The sequence below is a fragment of the Macrobrachium nipponense genome, chromosome 2 (genome assembly GCF_015104395.2).
Source record: "Macrobrachium nipponense isolate FS-2020 chromosome 2, ASM1510439v2, whole genome shotgun sequence".
Taxonomy (NCBI): domain Eukaryota; kingdom Metazoa; phylum Arthropoda; class Malacostraca; order Decapoda; family Palaemonidae; genus Macrobrachium; species Macrobrachium nipponense.
In genome coordinates this window covers 133,586,507-133,608,397 of record NC_087201.1, presented here as the reverse complement: position 1 = coordinate 133,608,397, position 21,891 = coordinate 133,586,507, and the positions used below count along the sequence as shown (strand labels likewise).

Below are 21,891 nucleotides of genomic sequence, written 5' to 3'. Positions count from 1 at the left end.
CATGGCGCTTTTAACCACAATTTTCCAGTGCTGTAAGTGGATTTATGGCACCATCACCTGCTTTACAGTGCTGTAAGTGCCTATTTTTTCCCATTATAATTATGATGATTCAGGTTAAGGTGATTTTCAGCTACAACACCCTGCCAGGAATGGAACCCCCGCCGTAACCTGGGGACTGCCTGTACGTATTCATATCATACAAGTAGCATCTCCCATTAATGAACTCCCAGGGACTTTGGTGGACAGTGGTCTCCCCGTATTCGTTGGGGATGTTGGTGGACAGTGGTCCCCCCATATTTGTGGGAGATGTGTACCAGACCCCCCCCCACAAATAGTTAGAATCCGTGATTAGTTGGAACCCCTATAAAAATGCTGAAAATGGCCTATCTTGGTAGGTAAAACTCAAGAAAACCCCACTAAAAATTATTATAACTGGTTTTTTTAATAGTTTTATCACAAAAAGTGCATTTTATAATGAAATTGATAAAAAAACAGGAATTTCTGGATAATTCTCATAGAAAAGCATAGAAAAGTATTGCAAATAGGCGAATTTCTCACAAATAATGGGTAGATATGGTCCAGAGATAAATCCAGGAATCTGGAGAACGCGAATATGGGGGCCCCACTGTATCTAGACACAAGACTTCTCAAGCCCAGACAAGATTACGTTCATTTTATCACTTAAACCAATGATAATCTTTATAATTTCACTTGCAAATTAAGAGCCTGCACTTGCATAAAACACACACAGTACATATGTAGCACTAATCATATTCTTTGACACTCACTATAGACTGTGATTTTCCTGTATGGACTGAAAGCATTTGCTATTTTACCAGCATATCAGTGATTGCGTGTTTATTGTGTTTGTCAGTCATGAGGGAGAAACCATATAAAGGGTAATAATCCTGTTATCAAAATTCATAGACAACACAAGGTAACTTTCTTGAAACTAGTATGATGGCTCATTCAAGGTACAAGGTATTGTAGAAGTGAATAATTGATGAACATATTTACTTGCACAATTGTCAAAGATGATACATGAGATGCACAGTAGTCATTTTTTTAAAAACTTGTACAGAGATATTTAGAACAAATTGATATTTACAGCACAGTAATGAATGATGGACGAGATATTTAGCTATCAAAAATGATGATTCTAACTCAGACCAGTCACAAAGATGCAATCAAAAACAAGGATGATGCTCGCTGCTAGGCGATGGATACTCAGCAGAAAGCAGACAAAGACAATTTATGTTGGCGTAGGTCAGTAAGGATCAGTCACGCATGTGGCTGTTTAACCTTCACCTTGTGCACAGCACGAAGTAACCCTAACATTCCCTCACTCACTGCGCTAATTGGCATCAACTCTCAGCTTGTGTCACTAATGCACTACAAAATGGCACCCATTCATGACCATATGAACCAGGCTAATATTTAAAAGGCCCTTGTCATGCCATTCTAAAATTCAGTAAATAGTAGATGACCACTTATTTTTTTCATTGACATGTAATAGCAAGGTGTCTGTTAGTGCGAGAGTCTATTGGGACTTTCTTGCCATAATTTGGCTCATATGTTTTTCATTGAAATAGATTTGCAGAAATGAATTTGCTTCATCAATGATTGCATGTTAATGCAAGCTTAGCTGGAAGAGGGTTGTTTTTGTGTGAAGAAAATGGCCACAGATAGTATTGCAATCAGTCAAAGGTGATAAAGAAAATTTGCGTTGTTATGAGCAAGAGAATTCAAGATTACCTAGGAGTTAGATTCCTTTATTTGATTCTTTGGTGATACCTTGTAACTGGCATTAGCCACTGAGATGTGCTGATGCTCTCTTGACTATCCTAATACCACTAATCTTATGAGCTCCAAGAGGTAGTGAATATGTAAGACAAGTGTCAGTTTCCTGTGAAGGGTAGGTAGATGGGGTGAAGAGAAGCAACAAATCTCACATTCACTGCCGCAATCCCAATCATTGATGAACCCCTTGTGCAGAAAACTTCCATAATACTTTATTAACTGTCTGAGACATCTGCTCAGATCATGCATCAGCAGTGCATCAAACCCCATACTACTATACACAGTACACCATTCACCTCTTATCGTACATGCACTCTTGCACTTCTGGGATATTAAGGCCTTCTTTTCCAATATCTCTCATTCAACACTTAATTGGTCTTTCTCCTTTCCTTCCTCCTAACACACAAGTATTACACATTTTCATCTAATCTCCATTCTCGTCAGATGAGTAAATCATCTCTAACACTGGTCCAGTCTTTCACCTGCATTAACCATTTTATGTACTACTTACTATAAATCTCCACGAGTCTCATCATTTCTATTTGTTTTTCATCAACACTTTCAACCTTTTATCTTTTATTTGTATGCAGTGTCTATTCACTTCCGTAAAAGAATTGGCATAGCACTTATACATTTATGCCTTACTGCTTTCATTCTTCCACAAGCACATAAGATATTCATTCCTCCATTTTCATAATTTCCATTTATCCTTGTAATCTTACTCTTGTTCATATTTACTCTCAACTTTTTCTTCTTGCAAGATTTTTTACGTTTACAAACACTTTCAAACTCTTCCACTAGTTTTTGCAGTTTCTTCCAACTATTTCCAGCCAGTACTCTTATCATCTGCAAACCACAACAACCCACACTCCAGTCCAGAGTCATTCTCTTTCTCTGAATTTTTGAATGCCTCCATCCTTGCAGAGCTTTAACAGTCATGGAGATACACCTTTGTCTCAGACCAATTTTTGTGCCAAACTAGTAGTTCTCCCAAATATGTATAGTATATTCAAGCAAACACTTTTCTTCCATCATCGAGCCATTTATTTGCTCACAAGAATTTATTATCCATAGCATACATTCTCAACATCCTCCATATTGTTTTCCTTCTATTTTTAGCTTTTTCAGGGTCATGTATGCCACTTGGAGATACACCTTTTATGTATCTTGGTAAAACATTGGGAAATTTTATGTTTTACCACATACTTGAACCAGTTATAGAAGGTACCACATATTTCTTCTTATCAGCTGAGAGACATTTGAGAATAAGACCTCCTCATTAATACAGGCAGTCCCTAGTTATCGGCGGGGGTTCTGTTCCCGGGGGTGTGCTGATAAGCAAAAACTGCCATTAACCGAAACTCGGTGATTTACGGCGCCATAATGGTGCTTATGGCGCCAATAACTGGTTATCAGTGCTATAAGCACCCTTATGGCGTGCCATAAGCATCCTTATGGTGCGCCATAAGAACCCTTATGGTGCCGATAACCGGAACTCGTCCCGTTATGGTGCCATGAATTGCTGATTTTATGGTGTTAGACAAGCCCCATAAAACCGGATCGCCGATAACCGAGTCCGCCGATAACCAGGGACTGCCTGTAAAGTTAATGCAACAAAAAAAATCATTGTTAATTTTGTAGAAAATTATTTTAACATTTAATCAAAATACTAGATATGAGAGATATTTGTTTCTATGTTAGAAAACCAGATTACTGAACAAATTTGTGTTTTTAACCAGATTTGAATTGCTGTTTATGGGTCTATAACTGAGGGAGCTGCTGAATTGATTTTGTTGTTTCTGTCGTGTTTTTCTTGTATTTAGTGTTTGCTTGAGTTAATTCTCCTTTCCTTAGAGATAGTGTAAACTTGTGTTAAAGGTGAAGAGGGTTTTTCTATTGTAAAATTTTGAATAACAGAATGTTCAGAATATTTCAAGAATTCAGTGATCTACCATGCTCATTTAGTTTTGAAAGTATGTTGAAGATTGTGAGCTTATACTGCAGAATATGGTGCATTTTTTCAAATATGTGTACATAGCTCTTTTGTTTGTTTGTATGTGTGTGTGTGTTTGTGTGGGACAGTTTTAATAGAAGAAGTTATCTGAAACTAATGGAAAATACAAGAGCATTTTATTGTTGAAAATTTTTGTAGCTGATCTGGAACATAATTTAGATTTTCAGGGAGATAATGTGACTCTATTGTTCAATCTAACATTGGCAGTAAATGATGCGTTACGTTTTTTTTCTCTCAGACCCACAATTTGAAAATGTGAATAATCCTTTTATGTATGAAAAGAAGATTAACCTCTTCTGTTTCTTATTTTTCTTTTGGTACATGATACATATACAATACACTAGCTGCAGTTTATTAATTTTTACTATTCTTATAATGATGAGAGATTCATATAGGCAAGTACCTGTTGCATAATATTTATGTAATTTTTTCTCCTTATTGTGAGAACAGAAGCAAAATTAAATGCTGTGACTGCTGACATGCTTAAGAAAGTAATCATTGTGACTTATTGAGTGTAAGGAAAGTAATGTTTGCCACATAAGATGGTGGTGATTGAGATGGCCGGGGCCGAGGACACCATCTACCTGTGCAACTTTCGGGTTTCTGTGGATGGTGATTGGCTCTGTCTGAAAGAGCTAGCCGAGGGTGGTAACAACGTAGGGACCACCAAGGTGGAGAGGTCGGCTTCTACATCGCCAGGGTCACCCCCACCCTCAGGTGCCTACATACAGGTCCCTTCTGGCTCTTCTCTGCACACTGTACCCCTCTCTGAGCCGCTGATGTTGACCAAAACAGACTCCACTTTTGATGGCTCTCATTCTTCAGAGAGCCCCCCTACTGCCCCCCCTGACCTAGCCAACGAAGGTGGAGCCATGGGAGGGCCCTTAAGCGTGCTTCCAGGCCTCCCACCGGGGCTCTTCGCGCCCTATGTGCCGCTCACCTGTGGTCCGTCCGCACGCTTTCTTCTTTATGTTGCAATGACTGTACTGTTGGACACCTGATTTTTTAAAATTTTTGTTTTGTTTGAACTTTGCCATACAGAATTTGAAGTTGATCATTTATAGCATCATTTTTAAACATAAAACAGAGACCAGAGTATCAAAATATCATTGCTTTCAGAATTAGAATAACCTCCTTTGCATGTATATATTTTAAAGCACGAGAAGATTTTTCACTCTATCCATCATCCCATGAAGGTTTAAGAGTACTCTGCAGTAAGCAGAGTTTTCCATTACATACTTGTGATTTCATTAATGATATTATTTGTACAGTATTGCACATGTCATTTGATAGATCTATTGTTTATTGCTAACTCTTTGACCAAGGGGATGTTCGTTCATCAAACTTGAGCATAATAAACTGAAAATAGGTTAGGATATTTTTAACATACGTAGATGAAGGTATACAGACCTGGGCTTAAGACTGTTTGGCATAGCTGTTTGATAGTTCATGTTTAAATAAAGTCCATTCACACTTAAGGGCACTGGTAATAGTTGCACTAGGGAAGGAATGGTAGTTTTAAGATTAAGTAGGGATTTTTTATGGAAAATGTAGTTAGTAGTACATGTGTTTTGTGTAGCTTTATTAATGGTGTGGACAAAACTAACTAAATGCCAAATATGTTAGCCAACATTACATACTTCAGTTTGAGTCACTGATGAATGTGGATAGTAAGTAGATGACAAGAATATTTATATGGAGCATGCAGGTGTGGAGTACATAACTTGTAGAATTAGAAATGGCAGTGGTCCTTTGGCGGAAGGGGTAAAACTAGTATTGTACCTGTTAGTTCCTGTCTGGTTAAAATCTTGTGAGTGGATCTACTGAAACACATGCTTGAGGATAGGTGATACAATTAACTCAGTCTTTGAATCATATTTCTGGTTCTTACTGACAAGTTTGTATTTTCTTTTAATTTTGAAAGAAGCTTGGCTATGGTTTAGTTTTGCCATCCAGTTAACCCCAAAATTGTCTGGCTCAGGTATGTTGTTGATTTAGTCATGTTCTATGATTATAGTTGGGTAGATTTTATTCCATTTGTTATAGATTAAATATGCTAGTGCCAACTATGATTAAAAAATGCCATTCCCAAACATTCTCAGACAAAATACACCTTCACCTCATATTTCTATAAAGTTCCATTATATATTGAAGAGATAAAAATTCTGTAATTGAGCACCTCAAATCCAAAAGTCTATTAATTGTTCGCTATCTTAAAGCTCTTTTTAGTTCACCTTAATTTAGGTAAAAACAAGTGTTACCAGTGTTAATGAAGTATCTTGCAATAATTATGCTTGTTCAGAGAGCTTGGAAATTTTTGTACGTAAGTCTTACATTCTGGAGTAAGGCCAAGATTCTGGACTCCACCATCAACCATTTAACAAAGTAGACCTGTGGAGGAGGCACCAGAAATCTTAAACATTATCATGTGAGTGCTGTATATTTCACCAGATCCATCCTCCAGACTTGGCCCAGTTGGGAGCTAATGGGAACTTCAACAAGTGATTGACCACTCTTGTCATAAGACCACTACCATTTCTAACATACCAAAGTTGTTATTCCTCATTTACAGAAACCTTGTTACTAGCCACAGTCTATTTTCACCTGTGATCAGGACTGAATTGCTGTCACTCAAAATATATTATTTTTTGCGTTCATGTTGTTAGGGGTTTTTATTTTCATATAAAAGAAATATTTTAATATTTAATAGCGAGATTTCAGTTTGTAGGGATTCTTTGACATAAAACTACAATATTAAGGCATTTTTATGTACCAGTGCTTACATACATATTTATTAAAATAAATATATTGGTTAGAGAAATTTTTTTTATATTTGCCATTTTATAAGGTAGCATGCTTATTGAAATAGATACACATTCATCAGGTGGCTAATTTTACTGGGTAGGATATACTATATACGTATATCTAAAAACTAGGGTGTTAGTCATCAGATTCAAGTCCTGGAATAGATGACATGTTTTCTCTTTGACCTATGGGTGTGAACTAATTGATCTAGCTGAACCATCATTCTTTTTGTTGATCACAGTGAATGCAAGTCTTCGTTTTCATTTGTCATGCCCATTGTATATTCATACAAAATACAAAACATTGCCTTATCAAAGCCTGTTACTTTGGTATCCAAAGGTCAGACTGACTGCATTTGCCAAGGAGATCTTGCACTTGGAGAGCAAAGGATGCCCTTCAAGTGAAGGTATGACCATCATACCCTCTTTGCCCTTTTCTGTGTCAAGTCTCTCATCAGTGAATGTGCATGATTTTGTGTTGCTGTCTTTTTTTTTTTTTTTTTTTTCAGTATTTTTTTCATGAACCAGTGTCTTTTCTAAAATACTGCCAATAAACCAGTCCCTCAGTAGCTCAGTGCTTTTGTCCTCATGACAATCTAGGATTATACCCTGTGAGTAGCTAACTTTAGTTGTGCAGGTAAGCCTAGTATATAAAACAGTATGTTTTAGTTGTTACACACGTAACCCTCTTTTTCATTGGAGCTATCAATACCAAAGATCCTTCTGTGAAAGACAGAGGATTGTTGTATTTACCTTGACCAAATAATTTTGTTCAGCCTTATATGATTTTGTTTATGGGGATAAGCATCATTATGTCTTAGCATAGAAAAAGTTCAGGCTTGGGCTTTTTGACTGTTTCAGATTTATGACCCTACCTAAGTATGATCCTCATAAATCAAGTGTTAAGGGCATTGACATATGTTTTAATTTTGAGAAGAATTGGTACAACCATGTACAAGTCATTCAAGAGGTAATCAATTTTGAATGATGTAGAGGAACACCTCTTCTACTCTGAATCAGAGTCAGTGAGAAAGTTCATGTTGGCTGCTCAATTCGTTTCCACCGTCACAAAACCTCTCTAAGGTAATATCCCTGATTTTTTAAAATTAGGGATTCTGCCATCACAGGGCTTGAGGCTCTTCTTGATAGATTCTTAGACATCTCTGCTTCTTACTTTTAGCTGCTATGTATGCAGTACACCACTGAGGGTTCTCCTTTTCTATTAGGTCTGACTGACTTCATGAAAATTCTTTCCTTTCTTATCCATGCTATGCAGCTACTTTCATTGATTGTTTCAGGTAGTTATGGTATTCTTGTTATAACCTCTTCTCTTTCTCAATTTTTATTTTCGTTTTTTGGTATTTCTTTTACGTTGCCTTCTCATCTAGGACCATCTTAAAAAAATAGGCATTACTGGCATTTTCTTGGTGCACTGTTAAAAATTATGATGTCACTATTTTCTGGTAACAAGTGTAACCACATGAATCTCAGAATCTGTCTTGATTCTTCTACAGCCAACAAATGATTTATAGACTTATTTTATCTTGCATTACAATTACATATTATATCAGCATTGACCCAGCAAAGGTCTAACCCCCTTCCTTCTGGAGGTTTGGGAACAATCTACTTTGCTAAGGATGGCTCCCATTTATATGGTTGAGGTCTTTCTTTTAAACAGAATCAGTTGACCTTTGTTAGAAGAATAAAAAGCATCAGACAGTGGCCAGAACTTAGTGGAAACAAATCAAATGTATCTTTTTTTGTAAGTGGAAAGAAATCTAGTGTATCTTGCCCCCCTCCCCCCCAAAAAAAAAACTACTGTAATCCTTTAAAATTTCTTTGATTCTGTACATTCCAAGTAGTATTTTTGAAGTTTAAGGGGTAAAACTGGTGTATGTATTACTGTAGTTTCTTTCTCATAGGACTTGTCAACTGCGTAAGTGGCTCTTCAAAAATAAACTGAGGTTTCCTCAAAACCCATTGCAATGATGATGAAGATTCCTAAGGAAGCATGTTTAGTTGCAGTATAGTGATCCAAACATTGCAATAGATCACTATTTGAGTCTGCAATTATCATAAATTTTGTGCCTGTGGGTTAATATTTAACAATATGTATTGTGTAAGACTTGGACTCCTCCATGTAGTAGAGCCATTTGCATTTACATAGAAATGATAAGAAATTCAAGAGAGTTGTGTATGTAAAATAAAAGATTCATGGTTAGAGTGTGCTGAGAAGTTTTACCACAAATAAAGAGGCAGTTTTGGTGTTCTGAGGTTGGAAAATAGATGATTTTCGGTCATGATTGGAAGTGGTAGCTCAGGCTGAAAATACACAGGAGTGGACATAATCTGTGACTAAGCTAATACATATAAGAAAAATCTGTCATAATTGTTAATGATGAAAAAAATTAAAATCATCACTGAGAATGAAGATCCACTGTTTTATCCAAAATTTTAGACTCCTGTCATGTTCAAAGCCATTTTTTATATAATTTTATCCGGAAACATCAACTTTAGTTATTTTTGTGGAAAAGTGTAGTTGAAGAGTGGATTCTAGAGAGAAAATAATTACCTGCCTATGAAAGCCCATCCCATAACAGGTCCTTTCAAAAGTCCAGAATCTTTTGGGTTTTGGGAGTTTTCCATATTCTGTGCTAAATCTGAGTGAACATCGGAAAAGTGTTTTCCCAAAACAAGACAGAAGTGCTTTTTTCATATCTTCCATTTATGGTATTTGGGAGGTTTAGCCCATTACCAAACCTTTCCTTGTCATTTGGATTCTTTTTATATACTATGTTTATTCTTCTTGACCATTAAAGGACTTCCTTGTTGAATAACTCCTTTCTGATACACTGTATTTGCTATAGAATTTAACCGGTCAAGTAAAATAATTGGAACCCTGGGGTCTGTGTAACAGGCTCATTGGCATGGTTTCATATAGCCTAATGAAAAATCTGGTCTTCCATACCCACTCATATTTAGTTTTCTTTAAAAGAAAACTATTGTGCCAGCTTTGTCTGTCTGCCCTCAGGTTCTCAAAACCTCTGAGGCTAGAGGGCTACAAATTGGTATGTTGATCATCTACCCTCCATTCATCAATCATACCAAATTGCAGCTCTCTAGCCTCAGTAGTTTTTTATTTTTATTTAAGGTTAAAGTTTGCCATAATCGTGCTTCTGGCAGCGATGTAGAATAGGCCACCACTGGGCCATGGTTATAGTTTCCTAGGCTGCAGCCCATACAGCATTATACTGAGACCATTGAAAGATATATGTATTTTCAGTGGCCTTGAGTATATGCTGTGGCAGATGTGCAGAAAACTTGATTGTGCTGAAGAAACTTTGGCACATTTTTTACTTGTATGTTTTCCCCTAATTTAGATATCAGTCTAGCTACTGAGTTCCATTTTGTCAACTTATGGCAGGACTAAGAGAATGATGGTGAAGCAAAGCAAAATAGCTCAAGCTCATAGAGAAACTATTTGTGTTCCATTAACAGTTACCTGATTAGTCTTGGCTAACCTGAAACTCATGGCTGGTGAGTAATATCATCAGTAAAGGTTTTTGATATGGTCTGTCTAGTGAAACATAAATTTTCATACTGAGACTGACTGCCACGTAGTATAAAAAACTCAATGTTTTGTGGGACATAATGTTCCAATTTTGCTCAAGTACAGTTTAAAACAATATGTTTTCTTTAGATTCTTAGAATAGTGTTACTGTTATTTGTTAGGAATTGATTCTGTTTCATTAAAATAAGAAATTGTATTTTATTTATTTTGAGTTCTTATTCTTCCTTTGTAATATTTCTCTTTTGTATTTCATAATTTGGGAGCAATATGTTAGCAGTTTTATTTTTTTAACATATGTATGCATGGTGTCCAGCAGTTGTAGTCATAATCCATTAGAGTATTATTAGTGTTGTTATTAAAGTAGCACACAGATTTTTAATGAAAAAGATACCTACTTGTGATAAAAGTGCCAATAGTTTTTTGAGAGTCATAAGTTTTAGTTCATCACTGATATGTTAAGTTTATTACTAAAGAAAATTGCCAGAGCAGTCAGCAAATACAGTAAATAGTATTTTCCTAAAAGAATGGGATGTGTGTATTTTCTACAAAATTCAGCAAAAGAGGTTGAGAAAATGGTCTAAAATCACTTTATTCTGATCATTGTTTAAGAGAGTGCTGTATTGTACAAAGAATATCATGTAGTAAAAGTTCTGAAAGAGAGTAAATTTTTATATTTTATTTTTTTCCTGCTTTATTTTTTCTGAACCATTTTTGGGAAATAAAATTTTTCCCTAATAATATGTACTGCTTATGGGTCCATGCTATTAAACTCTAATGGTTAAGGCTAGTTTTATTAAGATACAGTACCTGTACGATTTTGAGCTGATTAGCATTATATATATACGGTATGTGTTATTTGAAGCACAAGGTTAGCTGAGAGATTTGTCATACTTGATTCTTGGTTCGTTTTCCCTCAAATCTGGTTTAGGCTGTGACTGGTTGTGGAATTGCTAGGTACTTTTAAGAAGTGGATGCTCCATGTTTTGATTTCATATGGTGAATTCAATTCAGTAACCTTTGGACCATTAAGCATTTTTACAATAAAAACTACCTTTCCTTTTTATGTCTGTTATGCTGTCTTGTTGGCCTTCTTATTTTATTGGAAAGACTTTAGAATTAAATAAGTTAGTTTAACATCTTCATGCACTCTATCATTTTCAACACTTAATACTATCTAATGACTAAAGCATTCTTATGATTAATGTATGTAGCAGATCTAATTGTTTGATTTCTAGGATAACTCTTGAGAGTTTATTTGCCCAAGCTACAAGCCAGTAAGATAATGCTCGCGTTTTCAGCTTTAAGTGGGCCATTCATCAGCCTGCAAATATGACTAGTCTCTTAATTAGCTCTTGTTCCCAGGGTTTTGCAAAAATGTTGATTTTTTTTTTTTTGTATCATTTAACAGTCATTTAAAGTATTTCCTGACTGAAAACTCTCCTGTGTGAAGGAGGATTCCCATCTGACTCCACACATTGTCATTTTGTATGAGAAAGATTGCCTTATGATAATTATGCATAGTATACTGGATTATTCTTAGAAATCATGGGATTGAGGCTCTCTCTCCTGGTGGTTTAGTCTCCCTGCAACCACTGATGATAACTTTCCTGTATGGTTACATGAAATTTTGGTCTACTTTATCTATCTTTGGGAGATATAAGCACACGTAATGGTTATAATATTTTTGAAATCTTAGATGTACTGAATGCACATAAAAATGTGAAGATTGTAATACATTTACTGAGACTGTCTATTAATGTGGAAATCTAAACTACAGAAATTTGATATTTTAACACAGAATGTCAGTCATTCTTCAGGTATGGAGTGGAGACAATTAGATTCAGATACATTTTTAAAAAAAATTTCTACATAGTATATAGTTCAGGATTACTTTCTCTAGTTGACATAATTCACCTGGTGATTGGTCTGACTTATGTTTGACAGAAGAGTGAACAGAAGAAAATAGGCTAGAGACTGCTGGTTCCTATTAAAGGCTGACTCATACTTTCTACCAGACTACCATTGTCTGGGATTCAGTATCAGTTTAGGTGTTTGGTCAGTGATGCTGTTTCATAGAATCAAAGTGGAAGCACAAGTGGCAGGATTTTTATTATAGCTTTTTAAAATAATTATAAGTATGTACATACAGTAAAGCAAGAAAATATTAAAGTGTGTAATTACAGTAAAGCAAGAAAATATTAAGCATGATATTTAGGCAGATAGGTACAGTCAGGTGTAGAGGGAAAGGATATGAGGGAGAATCAATCTTTTGGGAATTTGGAAAGGCATAGTAGATGAAGTGGTTTTCTAATATCAACCTACTCATGAGAGAACGGATGGCAGTTTTCAGATGTCCTCAAGTAAAGTTTCTATAGCAATGATCTTGATATTGTGGAAAAGAGACATAGTCATGTTGGGTATCTTAAACTGTTCTTGTCATGAACTTCAGTGTTGATCTAGACTGTACCTTGCCATGCTATATAATGCAAGATAGAAATTGCTGTAGTGGAATTTGCCCTGTTGAAAATGACAAGCAGTTTTATTTTCTTTTAGGAAACTGGACCTGGAACCAAGGTGAGCCACTGCCCATTGTAATCAGAGATCAGAAATAGTTCTCCACTTTGGGAGACCCTTAGGAATTGCTTAGAAAGGACTGCTGAATTGAGGCGTAGGGAGTGGCTTTGGTCCCATGTGACAGGTCTAATAGGAACTCGTTTGTCCTGATATACTAAATAATGTTGTCCTCAAAATGAATTAATCGGAAAGAAATATCCAAGGCCTTCAGTGGAGTTCCTTTATAGAAACTGAAAACTATTGATGAAGAGTTCTGAAGGAAAGAGTACTTTTTTGTCATTTTTCTTGTAAAATGTGACAAACACATTGAGAAATTAGGTGCCATGTAAAGTCATTGATCCTTTTAGGCTAAGTCAAAGCAAAGGCTACTAATTTTCACACCTGTGACTTCTTAACAGTAATGTATTTGCTTCTTATTTTTAGAAAAATATAAACAGGAAGACTAGTTCAAACAGTATCATGTAATATCCAGTTAGCAGTGCTTTTCCTTTTCCTTTGATAACCATTACCGTGTCTCCACTCTTCGTGTTGTACATATCTCTTGTATGTGATGAGGCTTCATATATTCTATAATAAGCTCATTGATGATGGGCTGTCCTGTTGCTTATATTAAGCCTTTTGTTATTCTGGACGGTCCTTGGAATTTTTAATTTTCCCTCCTCTGTAGGGCCCTTTTAAACTCTTCAGATGTTATGCTTCCTCATATTTTTATTGATTTTTTCCTGAAAAGAGTTTGCGGTACTATGTAAAGTGTCATGCATAATTTCTATGGCTTCAGGAAATATATGTATTGTGTATGTTTACATTTGATGATTTTAATTTATATTTTTCATTCATTTCTCATTTTGAAATCAAGATTTCCAATTTCTTTGTAAGCATGCTTTGTAAGTTAATGGGCTTTTAGGATTGTCTCATATGATTTTTTTTTTTTTAAATACAGTAAAAACAATGTTAATATATGTAAAAGTTAATATATGTGGAAAAATAATTACCTAGCATGGAAGAGGGAGCTGTAGCTGTAGCTGTAGGGCTAATGAACAATATTAGTCATTGATACACAGCACCAGAGTGCTGGTTAGTCACATGTCTCTAAGCTGATGACTCATGCTCTATCTAGTCCATGATACAAGATGTTGAGAAACTGGATCTTTATCATTGGATGTAGGTTTAATTGTTTTCCACACAGGCTGACTGATCTAGGTTGGCCCCTTTAATTATTCAGTTTTAGACTATTTTCTCATGAGATGACTGCATTTTAGGTTCTTGGAAAGATTCTTTGATATATATATATATAAAGGAGTTGGTATCTCCATATGATTTGTATTGTGAATTTGTGGTGTTATTCAAAATTATGTTTCTCTGTATGAAATACACATATCCCATTTATATAGGATTTGATGAAGATGACTGTTAATTGGGATAATTTGCTTAAATGATAATGAATGTTAGTTTTTTGCAGTGCTGTGGGTGTCTTAAAATTTTGTACTAGTCATGAATTAGCCCTAAGTTTTCAAATACAGGGGTTATTGAAAAATGTGGTGGGTACAGTATTGCAGCATAGACAGACTTTTGGGTCATTGAATTATTATGAATATATTTTTGAAAGGGAATAAGTTCAGGGGTCTATTAATTTGGGCACTACTTTTTTTATTCTCTATTTTGCTCGGTATGCTCAAAATCTGTATCGGCTAAGATTCACAGATTACTCTTTTAAATGTTATGGGCTGCACTAACTTGCATTAATTTGTCGATTTTTAACATATAATTGCATATGGGAATAAAATATTTTGTTACAGGTATGGATGCCGACCACTTTAAGACTTATAACACTCCTAATGGAAAAGTATTTCAGGGATTTGGTTCCTAGATCATTGACATTGCATGATTGCATGGCTGGTATTTATGCTGTGAAGCATCACGTTGATTGACTCACCAGCTTTTTATAATTAATTTGCTGCAGTCCATGCTTTGGTGTTGCCAAAATCTTGACATAAGTGTTTCATAGACCCTTGATGCAAATGTTTTTATCTCTACTGTATTGCTTCTCTAATGACTCCCACTGTTATCGGCACATTGGATAATTGATATCACTATAAATATAAAGGTGGTAAACATAAACATATCTCTGTACAGTTTAAAAGGTATCTTTTTACACGGGAAATGGAAACAGTATTCTCATACAGTATATTATACATAGTAGACTTGAATTTGTCTACAAACTTCATAGATATTATCTTTTTAAACTTATAATTAGTTGAATATTGTTTCCATACTTAGAATTATGGTAAATAAATTATTGGAAATTTAAACAATACTTTGTTATTTTACAAGGTAACTGATAGTTTAAGTTAAGACTACAGATATATAAGTACAATAAATAACTAATATTTCAGGATATGTAAAGGTCTGAATACAGTAATGTGCTTGTGTCAAAAATGATTATTTAGTAGACTTGAGTATACATATGAAAAATTAATGTGTTTTCTTTTAGGGTGATTTTGTTTTACTTGTCTCGTGTTATCCAAGCTTACTTTTGACTTATGAAAAAGTCATCTAATGTAAGTACTAATACAATTGCTATAGAGAGTCCATGTTTTCCTACACACATATAAACATTATGTTAAGGTCTTAAATTGCTAACTTTGCCCAATGTTGAATCATTTATGCTGAAAACTGCAAGTGTTCATACAACTTTGGAATACTTTGTGGAGCATCTCACTCACCTTAGTTTCTTTTCTCCCTTTTGGTTTTCTTATGCAGCGTTGCTGCATTGGCTGTTAGAAAGGCATTTTCCATGACCATGTCTTTGTTGTTCCTATAAATGTCATTCCTTTATATTTTTTTATAATATCCTGTGAATGATTAGTGATTACAACTTTTTAACATATTTTTGTTTTAACAAAAACTGAAGAATTCGAAGTAGGTACCGTTTTTTCTTGGTTACTGGACTCAATGTTTGATTTACTGTTGACTTGGTGCCTTGGATGTAATTTCCCAGTCTCCCTTGCTGGCAGCAGTGTGATTGGCAATGGTAGGAATGAACATCATTTATCAAAAGAATTAAAAAGATCTACCACAGGAGATCATATACAATTTGTGGTTGAGGCCTTTGGAAAGATAAGTGGATGACTGATTGAGATGATTAGGTAGATGTCAATGGTATATATACATTTTGAAAGTTCTTCAAATATTCACAAAGCCATTTGATGAAAGACAAAACTTATGGCGCTGAACAGCAGACTTGAGCAACTTTGGACTAGTGATAAAGGAGTAGATATCTCCATCAAAAGGATGTGACAGAATGGAAGCTAGATGGATGACTGTTTAAGCAATGATGTGCCATATATGGAAGTATGGACTTGTTACAAGCCATGCTGCAATGCATGTTGGAAAAGGGAAATGCTGCAAGCCCAAGAGCTTCAATAAGAAAAACAGCCTAATATACAAAAAGATTTGTGAAATAAAGAATAAACTTTGATAGAGAAATGACAAAGAAAACAATTCAGGTGAACAGCAACAAAAGTCATAAATAACAGAGTATAGGCAGTCCCCGGGTTACGACGGTGTCGGCTTACGACGGTGTCGGCTTATGACGTTCTGAGGTTACGACGCTTATCAATAGACGTTATTTTCAGGGTTACGACGCCTACAATGCTCATCTGGGAGATGAAATATGACACCAAAAATGCAAAATAATCAATATTTGAAGGTTTTTTTTTACGAAAAATGCCATAAGAATGCAGTTTACATAGTTTTTAATGCACCCATAGCATTAAAAGTAAGGTTTTCTTAGGATTTTTTATGATGTTCCGGCTTACGATGATTTTCGGCTTACGACGTGTCTCAAGAACGGAACCCCGTTGTAACCTGGGGACCGCCTGTAAAACGAATAAGACAAGCAATAAACAAGGAAGCGAGACGCTCTTAAGTCTGCTAAACAAATAAGGATTTGCAACAAATTTGAACCTCCGAAATTCCAAGGATCCAGTTACAGAATTAGGAAGATTATTCTACAAATTGCTTAAGACAGAAATATAATTCTTGCAAGCTGTTCGATATCGGATCTAATAGAAGAAAAGGCAAGACTTAGAATTAACAGGATATATAATCTGTGAAGTTCAAAATATGCTGGATTATCGCAGTTAGGAAATATCTTTATAGCCAATTTGTTTATTGAACAGTGGCACTAGGGATAAATACAATATTAGGGATAAGAAATTTAAAAGAAATCAAAGTTTTGTCAGTCAGATTAAGATCATAGTTAGCTGCGGAAGACCAAATAGAAACTATTCAAAATATGGATTAGTCAAAAAATTAAAATAACTTTTTGAGACAGCTAAGTCTCCAAAACTGGGAAGACTTTCTCAGTATGACATTATGATAGGCAGTGCGTTAGCAGGGCTTCTTATTTATGTAAGACTGGTAACAACATTGTGTAGGACAGGTTCTTTTGTTCTTAAGTACTCCAAGGGTTTGCTTTTTTTCTGGAGTGGCAGCCATAATGAATTTGATGTGGATTGTATGAAATAACACTGAATTGAAGGGGCACAGGAACACCAGAATTAGCATCAAACAAAAGAGAAGGAGCAGCCAAATCGTCCCAAAGAGGCAAAAATACCCTCCCAAGAAGGAAGAATCGAAACTGCAATGCTTTCTCTTCTTATAACATAACTTTCACTGAACCTTAGGCCAGGCATGACATTCCGGGTAAGGATTTGTCACCGTGCAAAAATTAGCTCTGCACCTACTGCAAGTTGTGTGCGGATCCATATCCGTAGACACCAAAAATCTCTAGCATGGGAACCCTCCGATGCCAGGACACATACGCTAGCGAGGTCGTGGAGACTCGGAGGAAGCCATAACCCAATAGCACACACACAACACTGAAAGAACAGAATACAGGCAAAAAACAAACGGCTTGGAAGGAGAGCAAAGTGTAATTGTCTACTCTCCAAGGCGGTTAGGAAAAGACAGTGTCATGGGGTTATGTGCGGTCACTGACCAGCTTTCACCTCGTATGCGCAGGCATTGCCAGATCTCACAGATTCCTTGCTTACAATCTCGGATTGTAATAACTGGTTACCAGCTATTACAATGAAAAATACAAATTGATTTAAAAAGTTGTCATTTTGGAAGAGGCCATATTGAAAAAAACTCCCATTTCATTCTTGGTTTGCTGCTAAAATTTGATGGAAAGCAGAATACCCTTTTCTGTGATAGTCTTTATTTCAGGATCAAACATTTCAAAGCTTTAAATAATTTTTCTTGGTAATAGCTTTAAATCACCTGGAACATTGCATCTTGAGTTGGCATCTTGAGTTGGGAATTCTACTTTCACTTATTCATTCTTAATTGCATGTGTTGTGTGATTTGTGTTCTTAATTTTTTCCAGGACTGAAAGGATTCACATTGAGGTGTCTCACCAAGAGTTAGCAGTATCATTCTCAGTGGCAGATATTGGTTCCTGTACTACATTCTGATTTGAGTGTCTGACCTGGCCTTATTATTGTTACCAGGCAGAGCTCTGATTTCAGCTGAGATCTAGACAACTGATTCAACTTTTTTTTAGGGCTTAGGTTTTTTATTTCTCTGTTCCCATGACCTAAGACCATGAGACTTCATATCCCTTTTCTGCTGCATCATAGTTTTCGTATGTTTTTTTTCTGTTGATGCTGTTGAGGCTAAAATTCATGAAAGCCAACCAAGTTTATGTCTTTGCTTTTATGCAGCCTCTAAGCCTTTGATGAACATTCCACATTTCCTTTGTCTCACTGAGCTCAGCAACCTCATATTGGTTATTGTAGTGACTGTTTGTTTCCTTAACTTGTGTACACTATAGTATACTACATATTAACTTGATTCCTTTACAACTCTACTTTTCAGAAGACAGGCCCCTCATTTTCTTGGGTTTAGGCCCTATGTTTATTCTCTGTAGGCTCCTTTATCCCTTTTCCTTTAGGTTGAGGCTTGGTGAAGGCATCATCTTGCCATAATGCATATGTGAGCAAAGGACTTTCTATATGGGACACTTAAACCATGAGTGAATTTTTTCAGCTTGGATGGTTTGACAGTTCAAGGCTTATGTCAAATGAGAATTTGTATGTTTGGAAGCATTATGAATACCTTTTAATAGTTTCCATATTTAAAGTTTACATTATTTAAAGACTAATTGTAAGAAAATTATACTTTTGAGGCAATATGCTATTCTTCATGTATATTTCAAGTTTTTGCTTAGTGTTTTTATTCATTCTTTGACCTTGAATTAAACATTTTAATTTTATAAAATTAATGTGGAATGCTCTATCATATTATGCTAAGCTGATTGAGTTTCACAGCTTGAAAATTATTTTAATGAAGTGAAGTCTTGGTAGATGTTATGTCTGCAGCAGTTTTAATTAAGAGGTTGTTGGTACATACTGTATGTAGATATAAAACAAGCATATTAACTGAACATTGCTCTTTTATATTATTGATGACTGATAATACTAGTACATACTAGATTTATTCTTGATACATCTTATCACATAATGGGAAATATCCATTGTCTATTGCTATACTGTATTTTTGTATTTTGGCTCCCTTTCACAAAAACAAAATATAAAAAAAATGTGACAAATTAGTACAATTGGACTTAGGCATTAGAGAAAGTGATAGGCACAGTATTTTAGACTTGAACTTCTTGTCACTCAGCAGTCATTTTAAGCCATTAAATTTATGTCTCCGACTATTAAATTGCTGTTGCACAAAATGAATGTTTTTATGTTTGATTTCAAACTCCTTTTATGTTAATCATTTGATAAACAGGCCATTATACCAGGCCGTGATAATTAAGCATTTCATTGTTATGGATACAGGGTCTTCAGTTGATGGACGGTCACAAAAAGCCTTTTGCTTTGAAGAAAGAATGAGACATATATGATTATGATTAAAATGTTCAGTAGTTTAACCAGACCACTGAACCTTAGTCTTTGGCTCCCATGGATGAGGAATCAAAGGGAAGACTAAATTATATAATTCCCCTGATTTTACAAAATATAAATGAAACTTCAAAGATCCAAACTGATGGGGTGAGTCAGGATGGCCAGATCTGTGAAAAATTTGGACTTCTGCAGAATTCGCAATTGGCTAGCCTGTGCATTACTATCCTATGATATAAGACAGAACCCTATTTTGACTTGTTTATCTCTTAGTAAAATTGTATGTAATAATAGAGAATTTGTTTAAAAGTATTGTAATAGATTCTCGGTCAGTTTAATTTTTACAATACATACTTAGCTTATACGAGGAAGAGAGACTTGTTATAATAAGGCAAATCACTGTTTTTGCTTATCTAATAATGTGCACATATTTATAATTCTAAAATTAATATAAAAGTAATGCACACATTCTGATTACAAATTAATACAGATAAATTAGTTTATGAGGAAGAGAGATTTTTTCCTACGGTAACCATTTTCTATAGATTTCTTTGTTCCTTAATACATCATATTTTTTTAACGGGCAGTACAGTACGTATCATATTTTATGTAAAATCACATCTATTAATCACCTAAATACTTTTGCATACTCCCTTAAGGTTTTTACCATAAATTTATTGTTGTAGCACTAATCTTTTAAAGGTACGGAAAATAACCTATAAGTTGTTTTTCTTAAAAAAAAAAGAAAAATTACATCTTGATCTTTACAAAACCTGGATCTTTGAAGCCATACTTGCCATAATTATTATTAAACATTTTTCTCAGTAGTATTTGGCAAAAGTTTATTCTTGGGAGCAGCTTGCTGAAGCATGAGCCAAAGGCTCTTTTGACTATTATGGCAAGATTATTAGTGATTCTCTGTTGAGGTTTAATGTTTAGGAGATAGATTTTAGGGACCTGTATCAGAGTCAGAAAATGAAGCTCTGTCACATCCTATGACTATGATAATTTTATTTAGCAAATATCATGTAGTATATGTGTTCGAGCATGATTTACGTATAGCAGAAACTACTTCAGTAAGCCACCTCTTTATTTAGTAGAGTAATCTTTTCTTATAGTGTAATTTATCGTATTACACAGGTTTCTGCATGTGATGGCAGTTTCCAAAGATAGGTTTGCATTGCATACAGGTACTTTTACATCAGTACTATGATGTTTACTTATAAGTAGAAATTTTTTAGCTAGTATCATTTACTTTTATTTTAGGAGTACTATACTAAATAGTTACAAGCCTAATAATTTGTCAAATGTCTCTTTACGTACTGTGAATGTTAACTAATAGTTTTGTCAGCAGAACGGGATCCAGTCAGCATTGAACGTAGCAACCTTGTTAATATCTGCAAACTGGTGGTCAAAGAATTGATAGAATCATCACTCAAGTTTGGTCGTATGCTAGATTCGGACTCTGTACCTCTTCAGCATTTTTTTATTGTATTAGAACACGTGCTAAGGCATGGACTGAAGCCAAAGAGAGTAAGTATTGTTATATTTTTTATATTTTTTTAAATGAGATATAATTAGTAGTGAATCTAGTATAGCACTACACAATATGTACTAGTATTTGTGGGTAAATTAGTAATTTGAATTACGTAATTATATACTATGGACAGACTAAATTTTAGATGCCATTGATGATTAGAATTTTTATAAGTGTGTCACCACTATAAATTATTCTTCAGGGTATTTTGGGACCAAAAAAGGAACTTTGGGATCTTTTCCAACTGGTAGAGAAGTGGAGTTATGAAGCTCAAGACATAACTGCTAGTGTGCGTAACCTACCTACTGTTAAGTAAGTCTTTAAAATATTGCATGTTTTTATTTGTTTATGCCATTGTTGAAATAGTGTTGCTTACCTAATAATTAGTTAATTTCATAAAGTATGTTTGTGATGAAAAGTCTGCAGATGTTTGTAATTTGAGCAAATTTTTTGTCCTAAGTTATTCAGTTGACTCCTGCTTATTTGTGGCTCAGCATATTCATGGATTTTTCTGTGGAACATATATACTATCCACATTAGTATTGTAGAAAACTCATTTATTCACATATTTTTTCATAGAACAATTTCTATAGGCAGTCCCCAGTTATTAGCGATCTAGTTTTATGGTGCTTGTCTAGCAGTGAAAATAGGCAAGTTTAAAAAAAAAAAATTTG

General features: G+C 34.9%; 2 protein-coding genes across 8 annotated transcripts in view; one reads left to right on the top strand and one right to left on the bottom strand.

Moving 5' to 3' along the window:
* Positions 1–21,891, bottom strand: part of LOC135221001 (glutamate dehydrogenase, mitochondrial-like) — a 452,434-nt gene that overhangs the window by 125,859 nt on the left and 304,684 nt on the right. The window lies entirely within an intron of this gene.
* LOC135221000 (RUN and FYVE domain-containing protein 2-like) overlaps positions 1–21,891 on the top strand; it is a 115,362-nt gene that overhangs the window by 14,372 nt on the left and 79,099 nt on the right. For all 7 annotated transcript variants that reach the window (XM_064258708.1, XM_064258709.1, XM_064258707.1 and 4 more), the window contains 3 exons: positions 4,265–4,759; positions 21,035–21,213; positions 21,420–21,529. In XM_064258708.1, coding sequence (XP_064114778.1) covers positions 4,357–4,759; positions 21,035–21,213; positions 21,420–21,529 — 692 coding nt within the window. In that variant the 5' untranslated portion in view covers positions 4,265–4,356. Of the gene's footprint in view, positions 1–4,264; positions 4,760–21,034; positions 21,214–21,419; positions 21,530–21,891 lie in introns of those variants that run through there.